The sequence below is a fragment of the Chanos chanos genome, chromosome 13, assembly GCF_902362185.1.
Source record: "Chanos chanos chromosome 13, fChaCha1.1, whole genome shotgun sequence".
In the NCBI taxonomy this organism is placed as follows: domain Eukaryota; kingdom Metazoa; phylum Chordata; class Actinopteri; order Gonorynchiformes; family Chanidae; genus Chanos; species Chanos chanos.
In genome coordinates, this window is record NC_044507.1 from 10903782 (window position 1) to 10924543 (window position 20762).

The window sequence follows — 20762 nt, forward strand, 5'->3', positions numbered from 1 at the left end:
GCACAGTTCTTATGGCTTACAGTTTTGAATGCATTACCTGCATTTTATTTGTTTATTTTTGCTTCTGACTTTTGCTAAATGATGTAGACATTACATTTGCATTTTTGAAGATTTATATCCTCTGTTCATCCAGATAGCTGTTCCTGAACACGCTACTTTGAGACTTAAATTGTTTCATCCTGAATGAACGTCAAAATCATTTCTCTATGTCTAGCCTGCTTCATTTTCCTCATACTTTCCCTTGAAAGTTTTCACGCAGTGTTTCTTGCGCAGTCCTTTGCAGAGTCATTTGTCTCACTGCATCTTTGCAGTCTACTACACGGTTTGGGGTCTTCCCTCATTTATCCAGAGAGAGAGAAAAAGAGGGGGGAGGGGGGGATAAGAGAAAATGGGAAAACAAGAGAGACGTCAGCTACAAAAACCTGTGCTGACACTCTTTAATGGTGCGACTGAAAAGGGACAACCCCGCAATTCAACGCACACCGCTCTGTTGCCATGGAATTCTCCTTGGAGACCTCTCTTGGTCCCTGAAAAATCCCCTTGCGCTCCATTTTAAAGTATCCAGTAGAGATTAATCTCCGTGGGGCTGCTTCCTTCCTCTTCCTGGCCTCTTTTTCTGGATCTGTCTTTCCAATTTACACCAGAACCTAACGCCCCGAGGGCCCAGAGAGAGATAGGGAGAAAGACAGAAAGAGGGATGAGGAGAAACATGGGAGATAAAAGATAGGAGGTGAATAAATGAATGATGAAAAGATTAGCGGAGTAGGAACGAGGGCGGAAACAAAGTCTGATGTTGCTTCAGGTGATGTTCCTTTCACCTTCATCCTTCATTTTGTCAAAAGTGCATTTGTATGTGTGTGTGCGTGTGTGTGTGTGTGTATGTGTGTGTGTTTGCAGAAAAGAGAATACTGAATAAAGAATGGTACATGTTGACCACTGCAGCAGGAACTCAAGTTCCCATTGACTGAAATGGAACTGAACACTGTTCTAACTTGTGTGTCTCGCCTCTACCGCTACCTGAATGACATCATTCTCCGCCCTTTCAGAGAAACCTAAAGGAGTATTTAAATATGAAGAAGAAAGATGGAGGAACAAGTACAAATCTAAAGCGTTCCCTGAAACCCTTCTGAAAGCCTGAGTGGCTTTTGGGCTACACAGCCATTGTAGACACAGATGTCCCGTCATCTGATCCAGTCAGTCTGTTGAGTTAATTCTTAGTCTCAGCAGTGCACAGACAGAATGGGAAGGGGGGGGGTGTATGTCCAGTCTAGAGGGTTCATTTCAACATCTGTCTGTCCTACAAATTCCCCCACATATACTACCCTCTCTGCGACCCCCTACACATAATCTATGCATATAGAGACACAGCCAGGCGAGGAAGCTCACTGTGTATAGGTGTGTGTATGTGTGTGTATGCATTTACACATCTTGTAGTACTACAGTATAACTAGTGAATGAGTACACATTATTCACATTCTGCATGTGTAATTAATAGCAGTTTAGGGAAACTGGGTGTAATTGTTATGTATCCATACACAGTTATGTAGAGGTCAGTCTTCACACATGTTGTTGGTATGTGTGTATGGTTTTCTCTCCCACAGACTGTATTAAAGCTCAGGCTTGTACTCCATGCAGTAGTGGGGAGCTGAATGCAGAACGCCAGACACTTTCAGGCATTTTCCACTCAGCTGGGTAATTGTGCAGGAGTGTGGAGCTAACCCTGCTCCTATACATGGGAATCAGGGTCGCGTAAGTGCCATAGCTAATCTCTCTCTCTCTCTCTTTCTCTGTGTGTGTGTGTGTGTCAGTGTGAAGCACTGCTGAGCAGGTTATTCTTTTATGTAATCCAGATGCTGTCATAATGTGCGTCAGTCAGTCACAGACTGCAGTGGGCCAGAGGGCACCATGCTCTGTCTTTCTCTCCTTCTCTTTCTTTCTCTCCCTCTCTCTCTGTTTCTCTCTGTCTCTCTGCAGTACAAAAGTACTAAGGCTTCACTCGCTAACCCCTGTGCTATCACTTACTCACTTCCTGGTATCTCTGTGTTCCAAACTCCGGTCCTCTCCCATTACACACATGCATACACACATGGAGTGTGAATCACATTAACACGCTACATATGAAACCACAGCAAGAACACCGTGGATAATAATCTGAGAGTAGCCACAAGGGAAATATCACATTAAAAATTTGCTCAAATGACTCTGTATTTTTATTGGCAGATAAATCATTTATTACACTTTACATTGTCAGGATATCATCATATTTAACCTTACATGATAGTGGAGCATCTAAAAAATCATGACTTCATTCCATATAATTTGATGCTTTAACATCAAGAGGTTAATGCATCATTTTTCAGCTCGTTAAGAAACATCTCATTGCGCTAACCCAATTACTAAAGTTATTCTTATTTCATTCCCTCTAATAAAGCAATCACAGATATGAATAAGTTTTGACTATGTCACGCTATGTTGAACTGGAGAGATGGATGAAATGTTTTGGGTCGTACAACTGTCTTAATTAACCTCTAATTATATCACAGTCGTATTTATAAATGACAGTTAGCTTTTTTAAATAACTGACCGATCATGGTAATTGTTAAAATGATCGCTAATTGAAATACAGGAAAAACCAGTGCTGGTCATATGCTGTATAAAAGCAAAACATTCTCTGTGTGAGACAAAATATATTCCCCCAAAGTATTGTGAAACCATCAATACTTTAGAGGGGTGGACAAAAGGAATGTCTTATCTCAGGCGGACTGCACGTAAATATCTTTTTTTTCCCCTAATATATAACCTCATTGCGATCTCAATGCAGTGACTGAGTCTTGAGAATGACTGTTCCCTACAAAGCACTGGCCAGTTGAAGAGTTCAAACTGACCCAAAGAACTGGGTTCAAACATACCCATAATCTGACTCATGCTAAATCTGCTACTGTTCCCTCTGTCTCCTTGACCTTTTAAGGACGAACGGTCAGACCGCCTAACTTCTCTGTGTCTTCCGGACTTTTCTACCGAAAGAGGGAGAAATTGAAGACCACACGCAAGATTTTCTCTGAAAAAGAGATGATGTAAGATTACGCAAACATTCTAGAAAATTCAAACGGCCTTTTCTCTAGATGTCATGACCTTAATGGGGTGGACGAGAGCAAGCAGTGACAGCCGGAGGGGTTAGGTTACCGTGGTGATAAGAGTCAGTTGGATAGATCAGGTCAGGATAATCCCCTTCCTTCAGCCTGGCCTTAGTTAATTACCTCAATCATCGAGTCAGCAGCTTTCATTCAGCGTGGGGAAAAACCCCTAAGAGTCAGTAAGGGAAACAGCAATATGTTTATTAACCGCAAATTTACATGTATTGACATGTATCAGACAGCCACTCTTATCCAAAGTGACTTCTCAACTGCATGTGCAATTAATAGTTTAACATCATAGGTGCAAGTTTCTGCAGACACAAATTTCCAAAGATTATTCTTCATTTAAATACAGTCTGCTACTGGCTGTGTTTTACTCCAACCTCTGTAAAATTAAAGTGGATCCTCACCTGTGATTGTAATACACTGCATGTGGGTGCAGTGTTTAAATTTAACACTCTTTCCTCCTATTCATAGCCCAGCTGCATCCTTCAATGGTTTAACGCTTCCTCTGTGGTCACAGTCTCCTGTCACTGCTATATTAATAGCATATGATTTGAGTGTATAACCTATTTGTCTGCGTGTGTGTGTGTGTGTGTGCAGTATGTGTGCTTTTTTGGCTGTCTGTGACATACACAATAACACAATCTAAAACTGCTGTAAAAAATACTATGGAGAACCTGAGTCACAGATACTCTACCTCTTGAAAACCCCACATACAGTATGACCACATCATCCAAGAATCACACACATACTATTAATAAAACCCTGTCTGTACTGGGAGCCTTACGACTAGGTTTTGATTTAACACACTCCAATTCCCACAGCATTAAATCTGATACACACAGTGGGCCGAATCACACGGCCAGAGTGCTTTAGCCTTCCAGCCTGGCTATGTGTCAAAGTCACTCTGTCTCTCTGTCCCTGCTAAGTGAACTTTGCCAAAGAAGAACAAGTAGGCTGGCACCTTAATTCACCTCTAACGCAGGAACACCATATGGAATGTTCTGGAAAAGGCACACGCTGATGGCACTCAATCTCTGACGTGATGCTATTGTGCTGCAACTTTAATAGAGGATCTGCACAGGTGCTTGGCCTGAAGTAATGTGTTGCTGTAGGGAGAAAATAATCGTAGTTTTAGTTTAGTTGTAAGAAACCAATATTTGTATCCTGATAATTAAGTTTCAGCTCCTTTTATGTGGTGCGGAAAATTGAATCTCAGGGTAATCCTGCTGGGGAAAGAATCACTTAGCGCTGAAAAAGTCTTCTTTTCAAATGTCATTACCAAAGCACAAGAGCAATGCAAATCATTATGTCATTTCATAATTTAATATATGCATGTGTTTTGCTCACTGTGCAATATAACCATAATGTAAATGAAATAATGAGTGTGTTGGAACATTTGAATTTATACTGGCTGGATTCCAAGGTCCTCTATTTCACTTTTATTTAACCGGGAAATTCCACGGAGAGTAAGAAACATCTTTTCCTGAAAGAGTATGAATATGTTGCTGTGGACTAATATTTTTATTTTGTCAGTAATACTGAGAGTATTTTCAGTGACAGTAATCTGAGAGGATCCCCTGACCCAAAACCCCATCCTCCCCCCACAGTGAACTCCTGTCTGAGTGCGGATGAAACTCTCTCCCCTACACCCCACAATCCTCTAATACCACCGCGTGCACGCGCACACACGCACACACAGACACACACCATCCCCCTCCATGTCACTCTCACACAACCTGCACCTGTTCCCTACTGCTGCTACATCTGACTGCTTTGATAACCAGAGCCCTTTCTACTCTTACTGAGCTCTATGTGGGATGCATGGGTTCATATTGTGCGTGTGTGTGTGAGAGAGAGAGAGAGAGAGAGAGAGAGAGAGAATTCCTCAGTGACAAACCATGTCTCTGTCTAACACAGTGACTGCAGTTATACAGTGGGTGATGGATACTGTTCTTTTTTTTCAGATACAATCTTAGCGTTATGCCGCTTTGCTTAACTGGGAATCATTTCAGTGAAACATGACCATACTGTGAAAAAACAACGTAATTTGTATCCATCTCCCCATGCTAATAGATTCGTTCCCCCAGTGGGTTTGCTACAGACCAAACACGGGCTGGGTTAACAGCCGTTCCTCTTACAGACCAGATGCACATTACTTTAGACCGCGTTATGTAAGCTCGTTTAATTATGCATTGTGTTTTTCACCCTTTGCTCTGAAACGATGACCCTGTGACAAACAGCTAAGAATCGTAGTGTCAAGTGTGACCATCGACAAACACAAAACCCCGTTTCATCAATATCGTTCGCCTACCAGTGGCACAAAAGGAAGAACACTGCCACTATATCCGTAAAGACTAGGAAAACGACAGCGACAAATCACTACTCGTGTCTAGAATCGGTGTTTTCAGTGCAGTTATGGGGCGGGACATGTGCCACTCACTGCACGCTTCTCTAGATTGATCGAATCGAACAGCTGAGGACGCGCGTGTTCAACCAGAAGCAGAACTGAAGAGAGCATCACACATCGCTTGGTTAAAAAAATCTTCGGTCAAACGGCACGGACAGAAAGATAGCATTGATTTTATTGCTTAATATTCTGTAACTGTGGTAGTGAGAAGTGGGAACGGTTTCACTGAATGTGTATCACAGTTCTCCGATCTGAGGACAATAGCTAGATCTGGGTGAATGGTGTGTGGACCAGATCCGTTAGGACTGAATATCGACACTCAGTCTCCCCCCTGCATGACTGTTTCACACAGGGGGACCTTTTTTGATACTGGAGCTATACAAGAGAGACTGAGAGAGCTATAGTCGTACTTCGAAGCTGTCATATTTCTTTCTGTTGAGAAAAGGATTAAAACCCACCAAGTTGCACACAGAACGAAGCGCCAAGTTACCATACACGGATAATGCAGTCAGTCGGGAATAGCAGCGGGGGGCAGTGAGACCTCTACCAGCGGTCGTCGTTGCCTGTGCAGCGGGGTTCCTATTAGGCAGCCGGATTGATTGACCGATGGTTTTGCAGGGTTGTGCAGACTACAACTCTTTTATTTATTAGTGTGAGTCTTCGTTTATCTGTAATACGAGCGGAATTTGCACGGCAACGCACCACATAGCATAGGATTTTGGATAAACAACAACAACAACAATAACGTTGTTCTGTCTCCTAGAGCACAATCTATCCGACACCTCACATCGCTTACCACCTTATGAGGTGCGCCAACGAGGTTCATAAATCCTTCGAATGATTTTTTGAGGGGGAGATCAGAACTGAGAACCTTTTGGATCGTGTATGGAACGTGCATTTAAGAAACTCAGAGAAAGAGATTAAATCCGAAATGTGACATTTTCCTCTCTGGAACACCAACACTCGTGACAGGTGCATTCAGCAATCGTTGACATCGAACTTGTTTACGTCGCTTAAGGTACGTTGGGCACAACATGTATTACTGATCAGCAAAGCCACTGAAATTCTTTTGATTTAAAGCATACCTAATTTTAAAGAAAGATCACCTCTGGATGAAGCAGACTGGAAAGCTCTTGGTGCCCACATGCTCATCCTGTAATTTATTAAAATATGTTTTTGTTTTACTTGTGTCTGACACCAAACTGTAGTGAGTGCTCACCAGCTTTCACTACGTGACAGTAGTGGCACCTGCGGAGAGCCGTCGTTGTGGTCTCCTCTATTCGACCAATCTGTCTATTTTGCATAGAGGCCTGTATAGTACCTTCGTTGTTAATAATCAGTTGTTAATGAATTGTATATGTGGCTCAGTTGTGGTTGTCACGTTTTGTTTGTATTTGTATTGTAGCGGAACAACAAAACACTACCAATTGAGATGGTCCCCATCTATGTGTCTTAGTATTAGCCAGATAGCTAAATCGTGCTTTTCTTTCGAGAATGCTAGCTAGGAATGGAAATTTCCCTTGCGTTGCCATTACCATCTCGCACATGGCATTGATAGTTACAGTTTCCTTGTAAAGGCAATTTTGTACCCAAAGCACTAGGCTGTGGGCCAAAGGGCCTATTCAGACGAAGTTAAAACCGCATTATGGGGCTAAACTCCGACTGCCACAGCCAAAGCCGACATGTGTTTGAAGTAGCCATAAGTGAAATTCTGGTCTAGTGTCGGGGGGCAAACTAACTTCACTAACTTTACAGTTTTTGCAGATATAATAACAACTGAATGTGATTTGAGGTTTTCTCATTCTTCCATGTTCTAAACTATTTTAATACATAGGCCAAATCACAGCGTAGTCTACTGGGCCAGTGGTAGGTATCCAAGAGAGCAGTTGTTGAATGTCTCCTTATTTTGTTGACTGAGTCAAAGGGTATTTTGTGAAATGTAAATACCCCTGAGTAGAGGTATTTAGTGAAATGTAAGCCGTGTTCAAAGCAGGTTCTCCAACAAAATGAATTCCCATAAAAGAAAGATCCTCAAATATGCTAAATTGATTTAATACTTGATTCATGAAAAAAGACGGGTAGTTTTAACCAAAATATAGCCCACAGTAATTTGGCAGTTTTGCTGATACACTATTACTTTTTGATAATTTGTAGTGGTGTATGGAGTGATGTATGATTATTAGACTCATTTCTGTTACACGTATACATGCTTTCTTAGAAGACAGAAAAGAAGGAGGGGATGTTATGTAGTAATAAACACACACACACACACACACACACAGAGGGAGAGAGAGAGAGGGAGAGAGCATCTGTATTTGTCTCTTAAGACATAGTTCACAATTTGACCATTTTGGCTATACACGTGCGTGTCATTTCCATCTCAGCAAAGTTTCCTTCTGAAATCCTGTGTGTGTGTGTGTGTGTATGTGTGTGTTATTGAATTTCAGCTTTTTACCATTTGCAATAGTCATCATACTAACCACTGAACTGTGTTTTCCCATTGTGTGAATCCCTTAGATCTGCTAATGATGTATCAGTGGTGTAAATAACACTGTGGAAGTAGAGCACCAGCTCTGTTATGCGGCCAAGTTTAAAGGCAGGGTCCTCATCTCGTAGTCTGAGCCAAATGAGATGAGGGAGAGATTAAACGTTCAGACTGTTAATTGCCAAGTCATTAGCATATGGTCACGCAGCAAGACCAGTCTCATGCTAACGAGCCCTAATTACCGTGAGCAGGAATACCATGAGAGGCCCAGGGAATAACTTCACTCTCCCTCCAAACCTTTGGGAGCTGTTTGAATGCCCTTATTTTTTTCATTTTTTTTCTTTATTTCCTTCTCTCTCTCTCTCTCTCTCTCTCTCTCTCTCTCTCTCCTCCTCTCTCTCTCTCCCCCTCTTTTCTCTGTCTGTGACTGACTGGCCCATATCTGTCAGTCCCAGCTGAGGGAGGCAGATAATGGCAGTTCTGTGGATTTATTGAAAAGATCTTATCTTACCCAGTAAAAGAACAAAATGAGCCGAAAATGAGAAAGCTGAACCTCTCCACATTTAATATTACTGACCGCAAAACCTTTTCTGAGTGAGCAGATGACATTCTAGGGAAGTCTTACTACTGTCAATCGTAGAGCCCCACCTAAACGCATGGTGACTGAGAGAAAGGATATTCGGATGTTCTCAGGGTATGTAACCACTGCAGTGAAACCCAAAGCGTCTCCCAATTTCAGCGGAATTGACTCTTTAATCGTCTCTGGTTTAAGGTTCCAAAGGTTTTACTGTGACATCTCTGTCCTGTCTGTCATTAGGTTCTCTCAAATTATCATTGTACCAATCAGTAGCTAAAAGCTTATCTAAGATGATCCAAAATTAAACAAAGACAGGGCGCAGTACTGTAACTGTGGATCTATTTGTGTGTCTCAGACCTCTTGGGACTAGGAAAGAGACAGATGTGTAGACAGCTTGGCACTCCGTAAACATGTGACATAGTGCCCCCTACAGCTGACTGTCTCCACATCTGGAGAGTTCAGGGATCAAGGCACACCCAGATGTCTCAACTGGCTGTCAATCAAGCTATCGGCAAACCGGTAATTAAACAGGGTGTGAGTGGGAAGAGAAGAATTTCCCAGCTTGTCTATGTAATTATCATCATAACGCAGCTGTGCACCGGCTACTGCATTCCTCTCTTACTCAACGTGTAACATTTATAACTGCACCTCAGTTTACAGAAATCACACCGGAGCACAGACATAATGCGAATACAGTGTCTGTGGTTTCTGGTGGAGAGACTGGTTGTGTTTGAGTGACATTACTCACGTAGGACACACTGGCACAAAGATGCCACGATACTTACCAACGAGCAGAACTGGAGAAAGCCGGATTCTTTCAGCGTTACATAAGAAAGAAGGAACAGAAGGAGGGAGAAAGAGGGAGATACGGAGATGTAGTTGGAGAAGAAGAAGGGAGGGAGAGCTCATGATTGGGTAGTGGGTGGTTTTTTTTGAGAGTGACAGAGAGAGGGAGGGAAGGAGCGTGAGGTGCATCTTTCACAACACATCTTCAAATGTAACAGAGAGATGAGGCTTCCACAGCAGAAAAAGAGGAGATGGAGGGGGGGGGGGGGGGTGCGCACGTTACTTCTTAAATCAATAGAGGTTTTAAAATGAAGAATAGCTTTTGGAAGACAGGGGAAAGATAAGAAGAGAGAGCGAGAGAAACAGAGAGAGGGCAACAGAGGCGGAAAGGGAGGGAACGATAGAGAAAAAGAGAGAGAGAGAGAGAGCGAACGAGAGTGAGAAATAACCGGGGACGGATTGTAGGCTCCGCCGTCTTTGCTGCTGTAACAGGAGGTGGTTGATTTTCTTTATCGCAGAGTCATAGTCAGAAAATCCCAACCAAAACACACACACACACACACACACACACACACATGAGCGTGCGCGTGCATGCGCATACACGTGCACTTACAAACATGTGTGTGGGATGTCAGCCAGAACCCAGTGTTCCTGGATATCTTAAAGCCTCACGTCATACGCTCAGCTTATCACAGCCTGAATATACAGAAAGAGTAAATAACTGAGTCAACAAGTGAGTGAGTGAGTGAATGAATGAGTGAGTGAGTGAATGAGTGAGTGAATGAGTGAGTGAGTTAGTGAGTGAATTAGTGTATGAGTGAGTGAATGAGTGAGTAAATGAATTAGTGAGTGAGTGAGTGAGTGAGTGCAGGAGTGAATGAGTGAGTGAGTGAGTGAATGAGTTAGTGAGTGAATTAGTGTATGAGTGAGTGAATGAGTGAGTAAGTGAATTAGTCAGTGAGTGAGTGAGTGAGTGCAGGAGTGAGTGAGTGTGCAAGTGACTGAGCAGGTGAATGAGTGAGTGAGCATATGTCAGTTAATTTTAACAAAGTATTAAGTTGAATTTATGCAGATCCTGATACTGAAGTATCCAGGTTACATTTCTGTGTTTGTGTGTGTTTGAGCGTGTGAGTGTAGGGACCAGGAGGGGTGGGTCGTCTACACGGAGAATGTGCTGTGTTGTTGTTGTCGTGCTGTGAACGAGTGAGCCCCCTCCCTTCATCCTCACTCTGTCACCCTCTGCCTTACACCCGCCCTCCTCTCGGCTCTATACCGGGCAGTAACCATGGTAATCAGGGCCTGTGCCAGAGCACAGCACCAGGGTAGTGTGAGGAAACAGCATTTTCTCTCTCTGTTTGATAGAGTGACTCAGAGGGCCAAATTACTGACTGACGCTTCGCATGGAGCCAAATCACATCCGCCCGTTAACGCCGTCCGTGTGGGAAGAGTGTGAAAATGCACCACGGTGCATACATGTGTGTTTCTGTTTGTGTGTGTGTGTGTGTGTGTGTATAATGGAAAGAAGGAGGAATGCTAACAAGATGAGGTCCAGACTGAACAGAATGTATAGGAATATTTTTTTTCAGGACTGTTTGTGTCATGTTCATTTTAAAAATGAATGTGATAGACGTACAGGTTCTAACAAACTGCCCACACCAATTCCTGTCCGTGGCTTTAATTCGTTTGTTTTACTGCAGTGCATGTTTGCTAGGAAAAGCCCTGTAGGACATTTCTTTGTGTTGTGTTCACGCTCCGCAGACTCTCTGTCTCTCTCTCTCTCTCTCTCTGTCTCTCTCTCTCTCTCTCTCTCCCTCTCTCTCTCTCTATCTGTCTCTCTCTATCTGTTGAAATGAAGCAAGTGAAACAAACCTCTATGTCTCAACTGTCAATCACTCAAGGCCACAGCCTGGGTGTCTAGGCCTTGCCCTCTGACCCTCTGACCTTCTGACCTCTGTCTACCTTGACCCCAGGATTACTGCTATCCTTCAGCACGCACAACCTCCGTTTGAAATATCATCGGCTCAGAGATGCCAGCTCCAGTTAGGCAGAGGTTGTGTGTGTGTGTGTGTGTGCGTGTGTATGTGTGTGTGTGTGCTGAGGGTGTCTAATTCTGAACTGTCTGCCTGTCTCTGTCTCTCTCTCGTTTTGAGCAGGACGAGGACATTGACTGTCCTTTGTGCCTGAGAGTAAATATTATGTTTCATGTCTATTTCTGGAGCAGAATACCTTAACAGACACCCCTGCCCCATGCAGGTATATTTAGTTCAGTCTTCAGCTGGTGTTTATCTTTTACCCCCCCCCCCCCCCCCCCCCCCCCCCCGCCCCCCACTACTCTTTTTATGTTCTTAGAACACAGGTTTGAAGAGATACATATTTCATTCCCATTTATGTATGCATGTAATTATTTATTTATTTGTTTGTTTGTTTGTTTGTTCATTCATTTATGCCTCCCTTTATTTATTTGTATTTACACTTACATTTCTGTGTATACAATCACGCCAAGAAAGACACTTATGTAACTGCACTTCGGTAATGGCAAAGAAAAGTGAGAGCAGATTATTACACACAAATATTTTTAAAGCTAATGCACAGTCACTCAGAGCTGTAAAGTAAGTGATGATGTCATGCGTATGGAGACTGAACTTGACACACAACCTGTGTGGAAAAGCATGAGCAGAAAACCAAAATAGTAATAATGATAATAATAATATTAGTAATAATAATAATAATAATAATAATAATAATAACTTTATTTGTATAGCACCTTTCAGACAAGAGGTGTAGCTCAAAGTGCTTTACAACACAGAAATTACATCCACTAAGTGTTTCACAGGACAGTAGACATAGAATGAACAGAAAAGATAGAACATGAGATTGAAAATAAAACTCAATAAAATTAAATAAAAATAAAGTTAAAAAAAAAAAACAGAATACATAGAATGCATAAAACCGAATAAAATACAACATTTCTAAGAAAGTGCAACAGTGCATAAGTGCAAAGCAAAGTGCAAGAACGAATTTTGGGCCTGTATTAGGACAGCTAGTTAAAAGCTAATGTGAAGAGATATGTTTTTAACTTTCTTTAAAAAATATCCCTGATATCTATAGGTAGAGTGTTCCATAGCTTTGGTGCATAATTAACAAAGGCTGCATCCCCGATTTTCTTTCGGCTATTGCTGAAAACCTCCAATAATACATACATAATTATATGTTCTTGTGAAGCACGTACCTGATATGGAGTGCATACTTGAAATAAAAAATGAACCCATGAGGATGCTATTTTAGGACAATATTTTGTAAGGTCAGTCAGACCCAGGGTAATCAAACTGGCACAGATACTGACTGTATCTATGGATCTGTTTGTTTGGTTGGTTGTTTAGCCTGGATACTAATCCACTAGTCAGTGTTAAGAGTTTGCGAGTTAATTCACACATGCAGAGTGTGTGTATGTGTGTGTGTGTGTGTGTGGGGTTGTTAGGAACAGAGGTTTAGGAGAGAGAGACTGCCTCCCCAATGCTCTATCGATCTCATCCGCTTGACTCCTTCCCCACTGCCAATATTGTATTTCAGTTTTTCAGAGCTCGTCTTTCAAACGGCGTGTCCGTGTAAGGACTGTTTGCCGAAGACTCCGTGTTTAGCGGGGAAGAAAGAGTTGTTTAAAGTACACAAGTTTTATATCTACAATGACTCACATCAAAATCACCAGTCTGTGTTATTTCCACATCTTAAGTGCTCTCCAAGTGAGATAACTCCTTTTCAGACGTGGCCGTTTCATAAAAATATTCATGAAATGCTTTCCACCTACACTCTCAAGAGCTGTTTGTACTAAAGAATGACTCTGCTTTTTCTTACAGCACCATAACTTCCCAGGTTTATGTGGTACAAATAAAATGGATATACTGCCAGTGTCACCATTCTGTATCTGTTAGTTATTGACCTGTGTAGAGAGATCCGAGTTATTAATGTTTTGCTGCTGGGAATATTTCTCAGGCTGTGTTTGTGTGTGTGTGTGTGGGTCCCTGTGTGTGTTGTTGTTGTACGTGTGTGACAGAGTGTGACGCACAGTGCCCCAACAACGCAGAGAACTGTTGACCTTTGAGTTCATAGAAGATGAGAGGAAGAGTTGTTAAGGTCTTGCTTTAGGTCCTGCTTCAGGAAGTGTGTGTGACTGGACTCAGCCGTGGTCACAAACACACGCGCGCTCATGTACGCATGCACACATGCACACGCACACGCACACACGCACACACACACACTCTCACACTCATGTTTTCAGTAATGTTTTTCTGAGCTTTGCTATTTGACTACTGTCTCTGATTCAGAATCTTCAGAATCCATGTACTGTAGATCATCGTGTTGTTGTTGGAACCAGAGTTTTTCATTTTCTCTCTCTCTCTCTCTCTCTCTCTCTCTCTCTCTCTCTCTCTCTCTCTCTCTTCCAGAGATGGCACCTCTCTCTCTCTGTCTCTTTTTCTGCGTGCTGAGCTTGGCTTCCTCTGAGGATCAGTCTGATGCTGCAGTGCCGTGGGGTTGTGGCTTTGGTTTGTCGCGGCCGTACACCCTGCTGTGTGACTTGGAGGTGGTGTGGGGGGTAGTGGTGGAGGCGCTGGCGGCGGGCGGTGCTCTGGCAGCGGTGCTCTTGGCCTTGGTGCTGCTATGTCGTCTTCGCTCCATCACCGAAGCGGAGAAACGCAGCGGCGTGGGCCCAACCCTCCTCGTCCTCATCGCCATCGTGGGTCTGTTCGCCCTCAGTTTCGCCTACCTCATCGAGCAAGACCAGACCCTGTGCGTGGTTCGCCGCGCCCTCTGGGGGGCGCTGTTCGCCCTGTGCTTCTCCTGCATGCTGGCGCAGGGCGTGCGTCTGCGCAGGCTGGCGCAGGAACGTCGCAGTCCCGGGGGCTGCGCTCTCACGGGGCTGGCTCTGGGCTTGAGCGCGGTGCAGGGTATTATCGCGGCAGAGTGGCTGCTGCTCACCGTGCTCCGGGAGGGGCACGAAGCGTGTGAGTTCACCCCGCTGGACTTCTGCCTGGCCTGCAGCTACGTCCTCCTCCTCCTCCTGGCCGCCACGGTGGCCGCCAGCTGCGGCCTGTGCGGGAAAACCCGTCAGTGGAGGTGTAACGTGGTTTGGCTCTTGCTCTCCTGCCTCCTCTCTCTCCTTCTCTGGGTGGCCTGGGTGGGATTCTACGTCTACGGAAACGAGGCGTTGAAGAAAGCGCCGCATTGGGACGACCCGGTGTTGGCGGTCGCCTTGGTGACGCAGGGTTGGCTTCTGCTCCTTTGCCACGCCGCGCCCGAAGCTCACGCGTGCCTGCGTTCCCCGCCGCAGCCTTCGGCGCCCGACTACTTCGACACGTCTCAAAATTCCTCACGCATGAGGGAGACGAGCTTCGACGAGGACATCCCACTGTCCCACAGACAGTTTGTGGAGAATCAGAGCTACGCCTTTGACGAAAACGCAGCAGGTAACTTACCCAAAGAACACAAACGTCAGGGTTAAACGGGCAAGATGACGTCAGAGGGAATTACATAGATGACAAAACACGTAAAACAAAATCGTATGTGCACGTATGCAGGATTGCTTGCGATAGAATTTTACTAAAAAAAACCCCTCCAGATTGCTTAGAGATAAAAGGTATGGAAATGAAGATTTGGAAATGGAATTGACATTTCCCAGTGTGACGTGAATTAGAGGTATATAGAAATGGACAATATCGCTTGAAACAGAATTACAGAGAAATGAAAAGTATGTAACCTGCAGTAGAGTCGTGTAGTAATACACAGTATCGTTTGCTATAGGACTTCAAAGAAATCTCTCTCACTATACGGTCACATCCACAGATTGCTTAAATCCAGGGCTGTGTAATGAATTTTTTCATTGTGTTTGGTGTGCGTGCGTGTGTGTGTGTGTGTGTTTGATGTGTGTGTGTGTGTGTGTGTGTGTGTGTTTGATGTGTGTGTGTGTGTGCGTGCGTGTGTGCGCGCGCGTGTGTGTCTGTGTGTGTGTTTGATGTGTGTGTGTGTGTGCGTGCGTGTGTGCGCGCGTGCGTGCGTGCGTGCGCGCGTGTGTGCATGCGCGCGCGCGCGCGTGTGTGTGTGTGTGTGCGTGTGTGTGTGTGCGTGTGTGCGTGTGTGTGCTGTAACTGACAGGTCTGAGGAGCGGCGGGCACCATAACGGCAGTACGGGGGCGAGACCCAGCGCTCCGTTCCGCAGTAACGTTTACCAGCCCACTGAGATGACCATGATCCTCAATGGGGGAGCGGTGAGTGCGGTGAGAGAGAGAGAATGCCGCAGAGAACGAAAGAGAGAACCTGTCAATCATCATTCTTACAACATTACTCTTTCATTAAGCCATTTTTACCATATAAGGACGTGTTTTGATTGAAACAGTCACACCAGTGGAACACCATTAAACTGAACTGAATTGAGAGTAAGAGATCAAATGTAACGCAGCGTCATTAAGTCAGCATTCATAATGTATCTGGTAATTGCATTTGCAGTAATGAACAGGTATACTCAGACACAGCCTCTCTACCTTTTAATAATGTGAAGAAGAGTGTGTGTGTATGTGTGTGTGTGTATCTCTCATGAGTGATGCTGGCCTGTCTGCTCTCTGTCAGGCGTTATATTGTCTGAGGAAAGATGGGGTCAGCGCGTGCTCTCCTCTCCACTCACCGGCGCTATAAATAAACCCTGCTAACAGTGCAGAACTGGAGACACAGCTCATCCAAAACTCGCCACTAGTGCTGGAGTCATGTTTTACTCTAGCTCCACTGAGAGAAAAGGAGAGAGAGAGAGAGAGAGAGAGTTAGTTTCATCACTCTGTAATCTCTTGACCCTATCTCTGTCTGTGTGGGTTCATCCTGACAGGATTATAAGAACTACAGAGCCAGACTACGTGCAGATGAATCTTTTACACTCGTTTTTCTTTTCTCCTTCTTTTTTTTTCCCTTCTGTTTTTTTTTTCCCTTCTGTTTTTCTCCCCGCAGGTGCCGTCCGCGCCCCCCACCTACACGGGCAGGCAGCTGTGGTGAGGGAGCTGTGAGAGAGAGAGAGAAAAAGAAGTAAAAGGACGATGGAGGGATGGAAGAATGGAAGGATGGAGGGATGGAGGGAGTGGAAATGTGAGAGCGTTCAGAAGAGAAGGGAGGACTGTCCAGAGTGGATGGATGACTATAATTTGGGAAGAACTGCAGTGTGAGAGAGAAAAAGAAAGAGAGCGAGAGAGAGAGAGAGAGAGAGAGAGAGAGAGAATAATCATGGAGAGAGAGAGAGAGCCAACACCACTGATCTCTGACGGGATTTTCAATCAAATATTCAAAGTATCTTTTCACAGCAGTTTTTGAAATGTGTTTATTTGAGTGATTCTTTTCCCTGGTAAAGATTTTTTGATGCTGTTTGGCAGTTTTATATGATGACAAATCATCACCACAAAGACTTATGGATGCATGGTCTGACTTGAAGAAATTTACAGGGTTTTGAAAATATTTAGATAAGCAGTAAAGTCACGTAGATCTTTTCTTTTTCAAATGCAGAGGTGGTGTGTTGCTCTCCCTCTCTTTCACTCTTTCTATTCAAAGGTGTGAGAGTTGGAAAGACAGCAACTGTGTTTTGGACTACTTTTGTATGTGTGTGTGTGTGTGTGTGTGTCTGTGTCTGTGTCTGTGAATGATTCTTTATTCTCATCTCTACTTGCACTGCAGTGGCAGATTGTCAAAACCTGCCTCTCCCAAAACAAAGCCTCTTGTTTTCAAAGGCTGAGCTAAGACCCCAGTGCGAGTGTGGGACAGGGTTTTAATAACACACCTTTTGTTTATCTGAGTTTGTCTTAGTCACTCTGGGGTCTTTAGGCCAAAAATCACACACACACACACACACACACACACACATTTACAAAGACACATATCCTCAGCATGGAGGAGCTCCAGTAACCCCCCCAATGATTAGGAACTGCCGGCGTTGCTTTACTCGATAGCCATCCCAATGCCATGGCATAGCCAAACTTACCAAGAGGTGCTATTGGACAGTCAATTCAGTGGGTGTGGCTTGGAGTTGGACTTCATAGACAGGGTGTTGGTAGATGAGGGTGAGCATGCACTTGTGTGTGTATGTGTGTGTGTGTGTGTGTGTGTGTGGTTTAGGGACAAGGCGACTGAATCTAGGTCATATGTCTGCAATGTCCCTTTGCGAGCTGCTAGTGTCTGAATCATTATTTAAAACTGTCACTCAGACGACATGGAGAGAGGAGACGACTATTTTCCCTTCCTCCTTTTTCCTCTCCTTCTTTCTGTTATTTTTTTTGTATTTGTTTTTGATGGTCAAAGAGAAGTGTTCAGACCTGAAGATGAATCAGAACAGATACAAAGACAGATCACTCTATCCTTTCTCTCCATCGTAGACATACACACGCTGCTCTGGGGGAAACCACATACTGTGAGAGAGAGAGAGAGTATTTATAGAACTGCACTGGAGTTTGAAGTCTGATCAGCTTTACCTTTTTAGACCGAGTTGATACGAACTACAGAGGAATGTGTGTGTGAGTGCAGAGGGTGATAGGTAGCCATAGTACTGCTTCTGTTATTACAGTATTAGTCACACACACATATACACACACACAGATATGCACACACATACTGTCATTGAAACTTCACCCTCATATCTGAAAGGGAAGAGGCTTTGCCTCTCTCTCTCTCTCTGTCTCTCTGTCTCTCTTTCACTCTCCTTTCAGAGAACAGTTCCTCTCTCACTCCCCTGTCTGTGCTGGTGTTTTAGTGCCAAGACAGGCTCTGGTTGAGCAGGGTCTCATTGTAAACATGTGCTCCATTAAAACTACTCTAGATACCCATCAGTCTCAGCTAAACTGTGCTGTACATAGCAACGACTGTATTTCTGTCTCTTTTTTACTCTCAACTGTAGATATATAAGAACACTCTCCTAATATAATCCACCCCAGTGTCTCCCGTTTTTCTCTCCTTTGTGGAATTGCTGGATTGCTTTTTATTTCTTTGGACTTTTCGGTTGTTTTTTGGGGTTTTTAAGTTTTGAATGTTGTTGAATATTGTTTTTCTTTCATTTTGTAATAGTATTTAAAGATGCTTAGGGGTCAAGCTAGATGAATTTAATGACCATAGCTAATTTGACTTCAAATTGATTTCATTTTCATTTCAGAATCTCGCTCTCTTATTACGTCCTTAATAATCCTTCATTTGCCAGTGGAGGCTGCTCTTTACTGTCTGCTGTAAAGGCATCTGGGGGGAGGGGGGGGGATGAATACTGTACATTTTGAAAAACTGAAGTGTTTTATTATTCAAAGTTCAGTGATCATATGAGTGTTGTTTTGCACTTCCTGACTGATGACTTGTCTCCGTGCTAATATGACATGTTGTAGAGAGAGAGTTGTGCTCATTGGTCAGCTTACTCACAAAATGGACACTGATGAAGAAGAAGAACATTATGATGATGATGATGAAGGGTAGGTTTTACTCTTACTCCTCACCTCAGTGATACTACAGATGCTGGCTCAGTGCTGTACTGTGCCTCTGTAGTTCTACACCAGAACAATGTCCCTGGCCTCTGTTTACAGAAATCCCTGTTCACACTGTGAGTTAAGATCCTGTGTGACACCAGGTCTCTATACAGCCTGTGTGTGAACGGAATAACCGCTTCACTTCTTTGAAACTGTTGCGTAATGAGCCAATATTTATACAGCACTTAAACGCATATTTACTAAAGGGGTTTTTTATTTTCTTCAGTTTCAACTGTTGCAGTAGCTTCACTGTGCTTACATTTGAGTTATTTTGTAAACACACAGGTGTGTAATCCCAGGGAAGACCCACGTCAATAACTGGTTCATTGAATCTGGTGTAGTTTTAAAAGGAAGAGCATGTCTCCAAGGGCCAGTGCAATTTAGCAGGAAACTGGTGAAAAAAAAATGAGATGGCACAGTTATGGTTGATGTACTCCAGATAAATAAAGAGAGGAATCCTGTGATGTTTTTACATGAGTGGATTATCAAAATAAAGAAACATATATACTCAGTAGATTTTTTGCACTCATCCACTACCTGTATGTGCATGCTCATCTCCATCAATTCATGTGAGACCTGCTCAGAAATACTGTTTAATACTAAATCTGTTGATGTCAGGGTTGACGTGACAAAAAAAAGAAAAAAAAAATCTAGAAATGTCAGTGTACTATCAAAAGACACAAAATGTTCTAGCTGTCTTGAAAAAAAAAAAAAAACACAGTTTGGCTTGAATCTGAGAGATGACATAAGGAGGAGAGGGCTGGGGGTGCGGGGGCGGGGTTTTGGGGTATGGGGTGGGGTTGAGGCAGGGTCCTAAAACGGAACCTCAGAATCAGGTGTGAAAGAATGAAAGAAAGATTAAAACTGTGAGATTTCTCATTCTCTCTCTGTGTTATTTGTAGTTCTAACAGTGGTGAGAATTTGCACATTATACTCTTTGTCACATTTGTACTTCTCAGACTTATATTGAAAACCTCTACTTTCTGATTTTGACATGTTCCCCCAATAACTCACTCCTTAACTGTCTTGCCTTTGGACTGTTCCATTCCGGGGCAGCTGATGGGGGTGGTTGTTTGTTTCACAACCCCTGACTGTGCAGTGCCACAGCATGCTAATGTATGGAACTTGTTTTCCCAAATATTAGAGAAATAAACAATGGTTTCTTCTCTGTTTCTGTAAAAGAATTCATAATTCAGGCAAAAATGGAATAAAGTGTCATCTTTGTAGTTAACATGACTGGAGTTACTTGTTTTTCTTTACTCTAAGAAGCTAAACAAAGACACAGCCTCTACAGAGGTTACTCACTGCTCTCTGAAAACCAGCTCTGTGATGTGAAACTGCAGGCCTCTCCCCAAATGTCCATGTATATATTTAGTTTACACATAGGGTTGTCTTACAGACTAAACATTGCTATCGATGGCAGTGTATGTAGGTCGGTGCTGTGAAGTCTGTATGTATCTAATTTCTGGTTAAAACACACTGAGAAATCTCAGCTCAGAGAAATGTTTACATCCACAGATTCACCTCACATCTTTCCTTCAAAATCCCTCTCTCCCTCTCTCTCTATATTCTAGAACTGCTATGTTTCATGCCACTACAAAGGAAGACTGTTTTGTTTTGTTTTTGATTTTGTGTGTGTGTGTCTGTGTTTTTTTTTTTTTTAAACCTGGTTTTCAAAAAGGTCAAGTATCCACCATATTGTGCAGACCACCCTCTGTTTTGGTACTGGCCGATCAAAACACTGTGAGTGTGTGTGTGTGTGTGTGTGTGTTTGTTTCTGTGTTCAGCCAGGCTGGCTATCAGATACTACCTTCAGAATTAATTGATGGGTTTTACCCTTGGG

At 43.4% G+C, this 20762-nt stretch overlaps 1 protein-coding gene across 2 annotated transcripts; it reads left to right on the forward strand.

Annotated features, from left to right (window-relative positions):
• The first annotated feature begins 6460 nt into the window (after positions 1-6460).
• gprc5ba (G protein-coupled receptor, class C, group 5, member Ba) lies at positions 6461-16468 on the forward strand. Of its 2 annotated transcripts, none has more exons than XM_030790768.1 (4): positions 6461-6565; positions 13838-14857; positions 15543-15655; positions 16383-16468. In XM_030790768.1, the coding sequence occupies exons 2-4, from the start codon at positions 13840-13842 to the stop codon at positions 16425-16427; spliced, it is 1176 nt and encodes a 391-aa protein (XP_030646628.1). In that variant the 5' UTR covers positions 6461-6565; positions 13838-13839; the 3' UTR covers positions 16428-16468. The 2 variants fall into 2 exon arrangements, with proteins under 2 accessions (XP_030646628.1, XP_030646627.1); XM_030790767.1 differs by having other exon boundaries at positions 15543-15664; positions 16383-16443.
• Positions 16469-20762: the final 4294 nt, after the last annotated feature.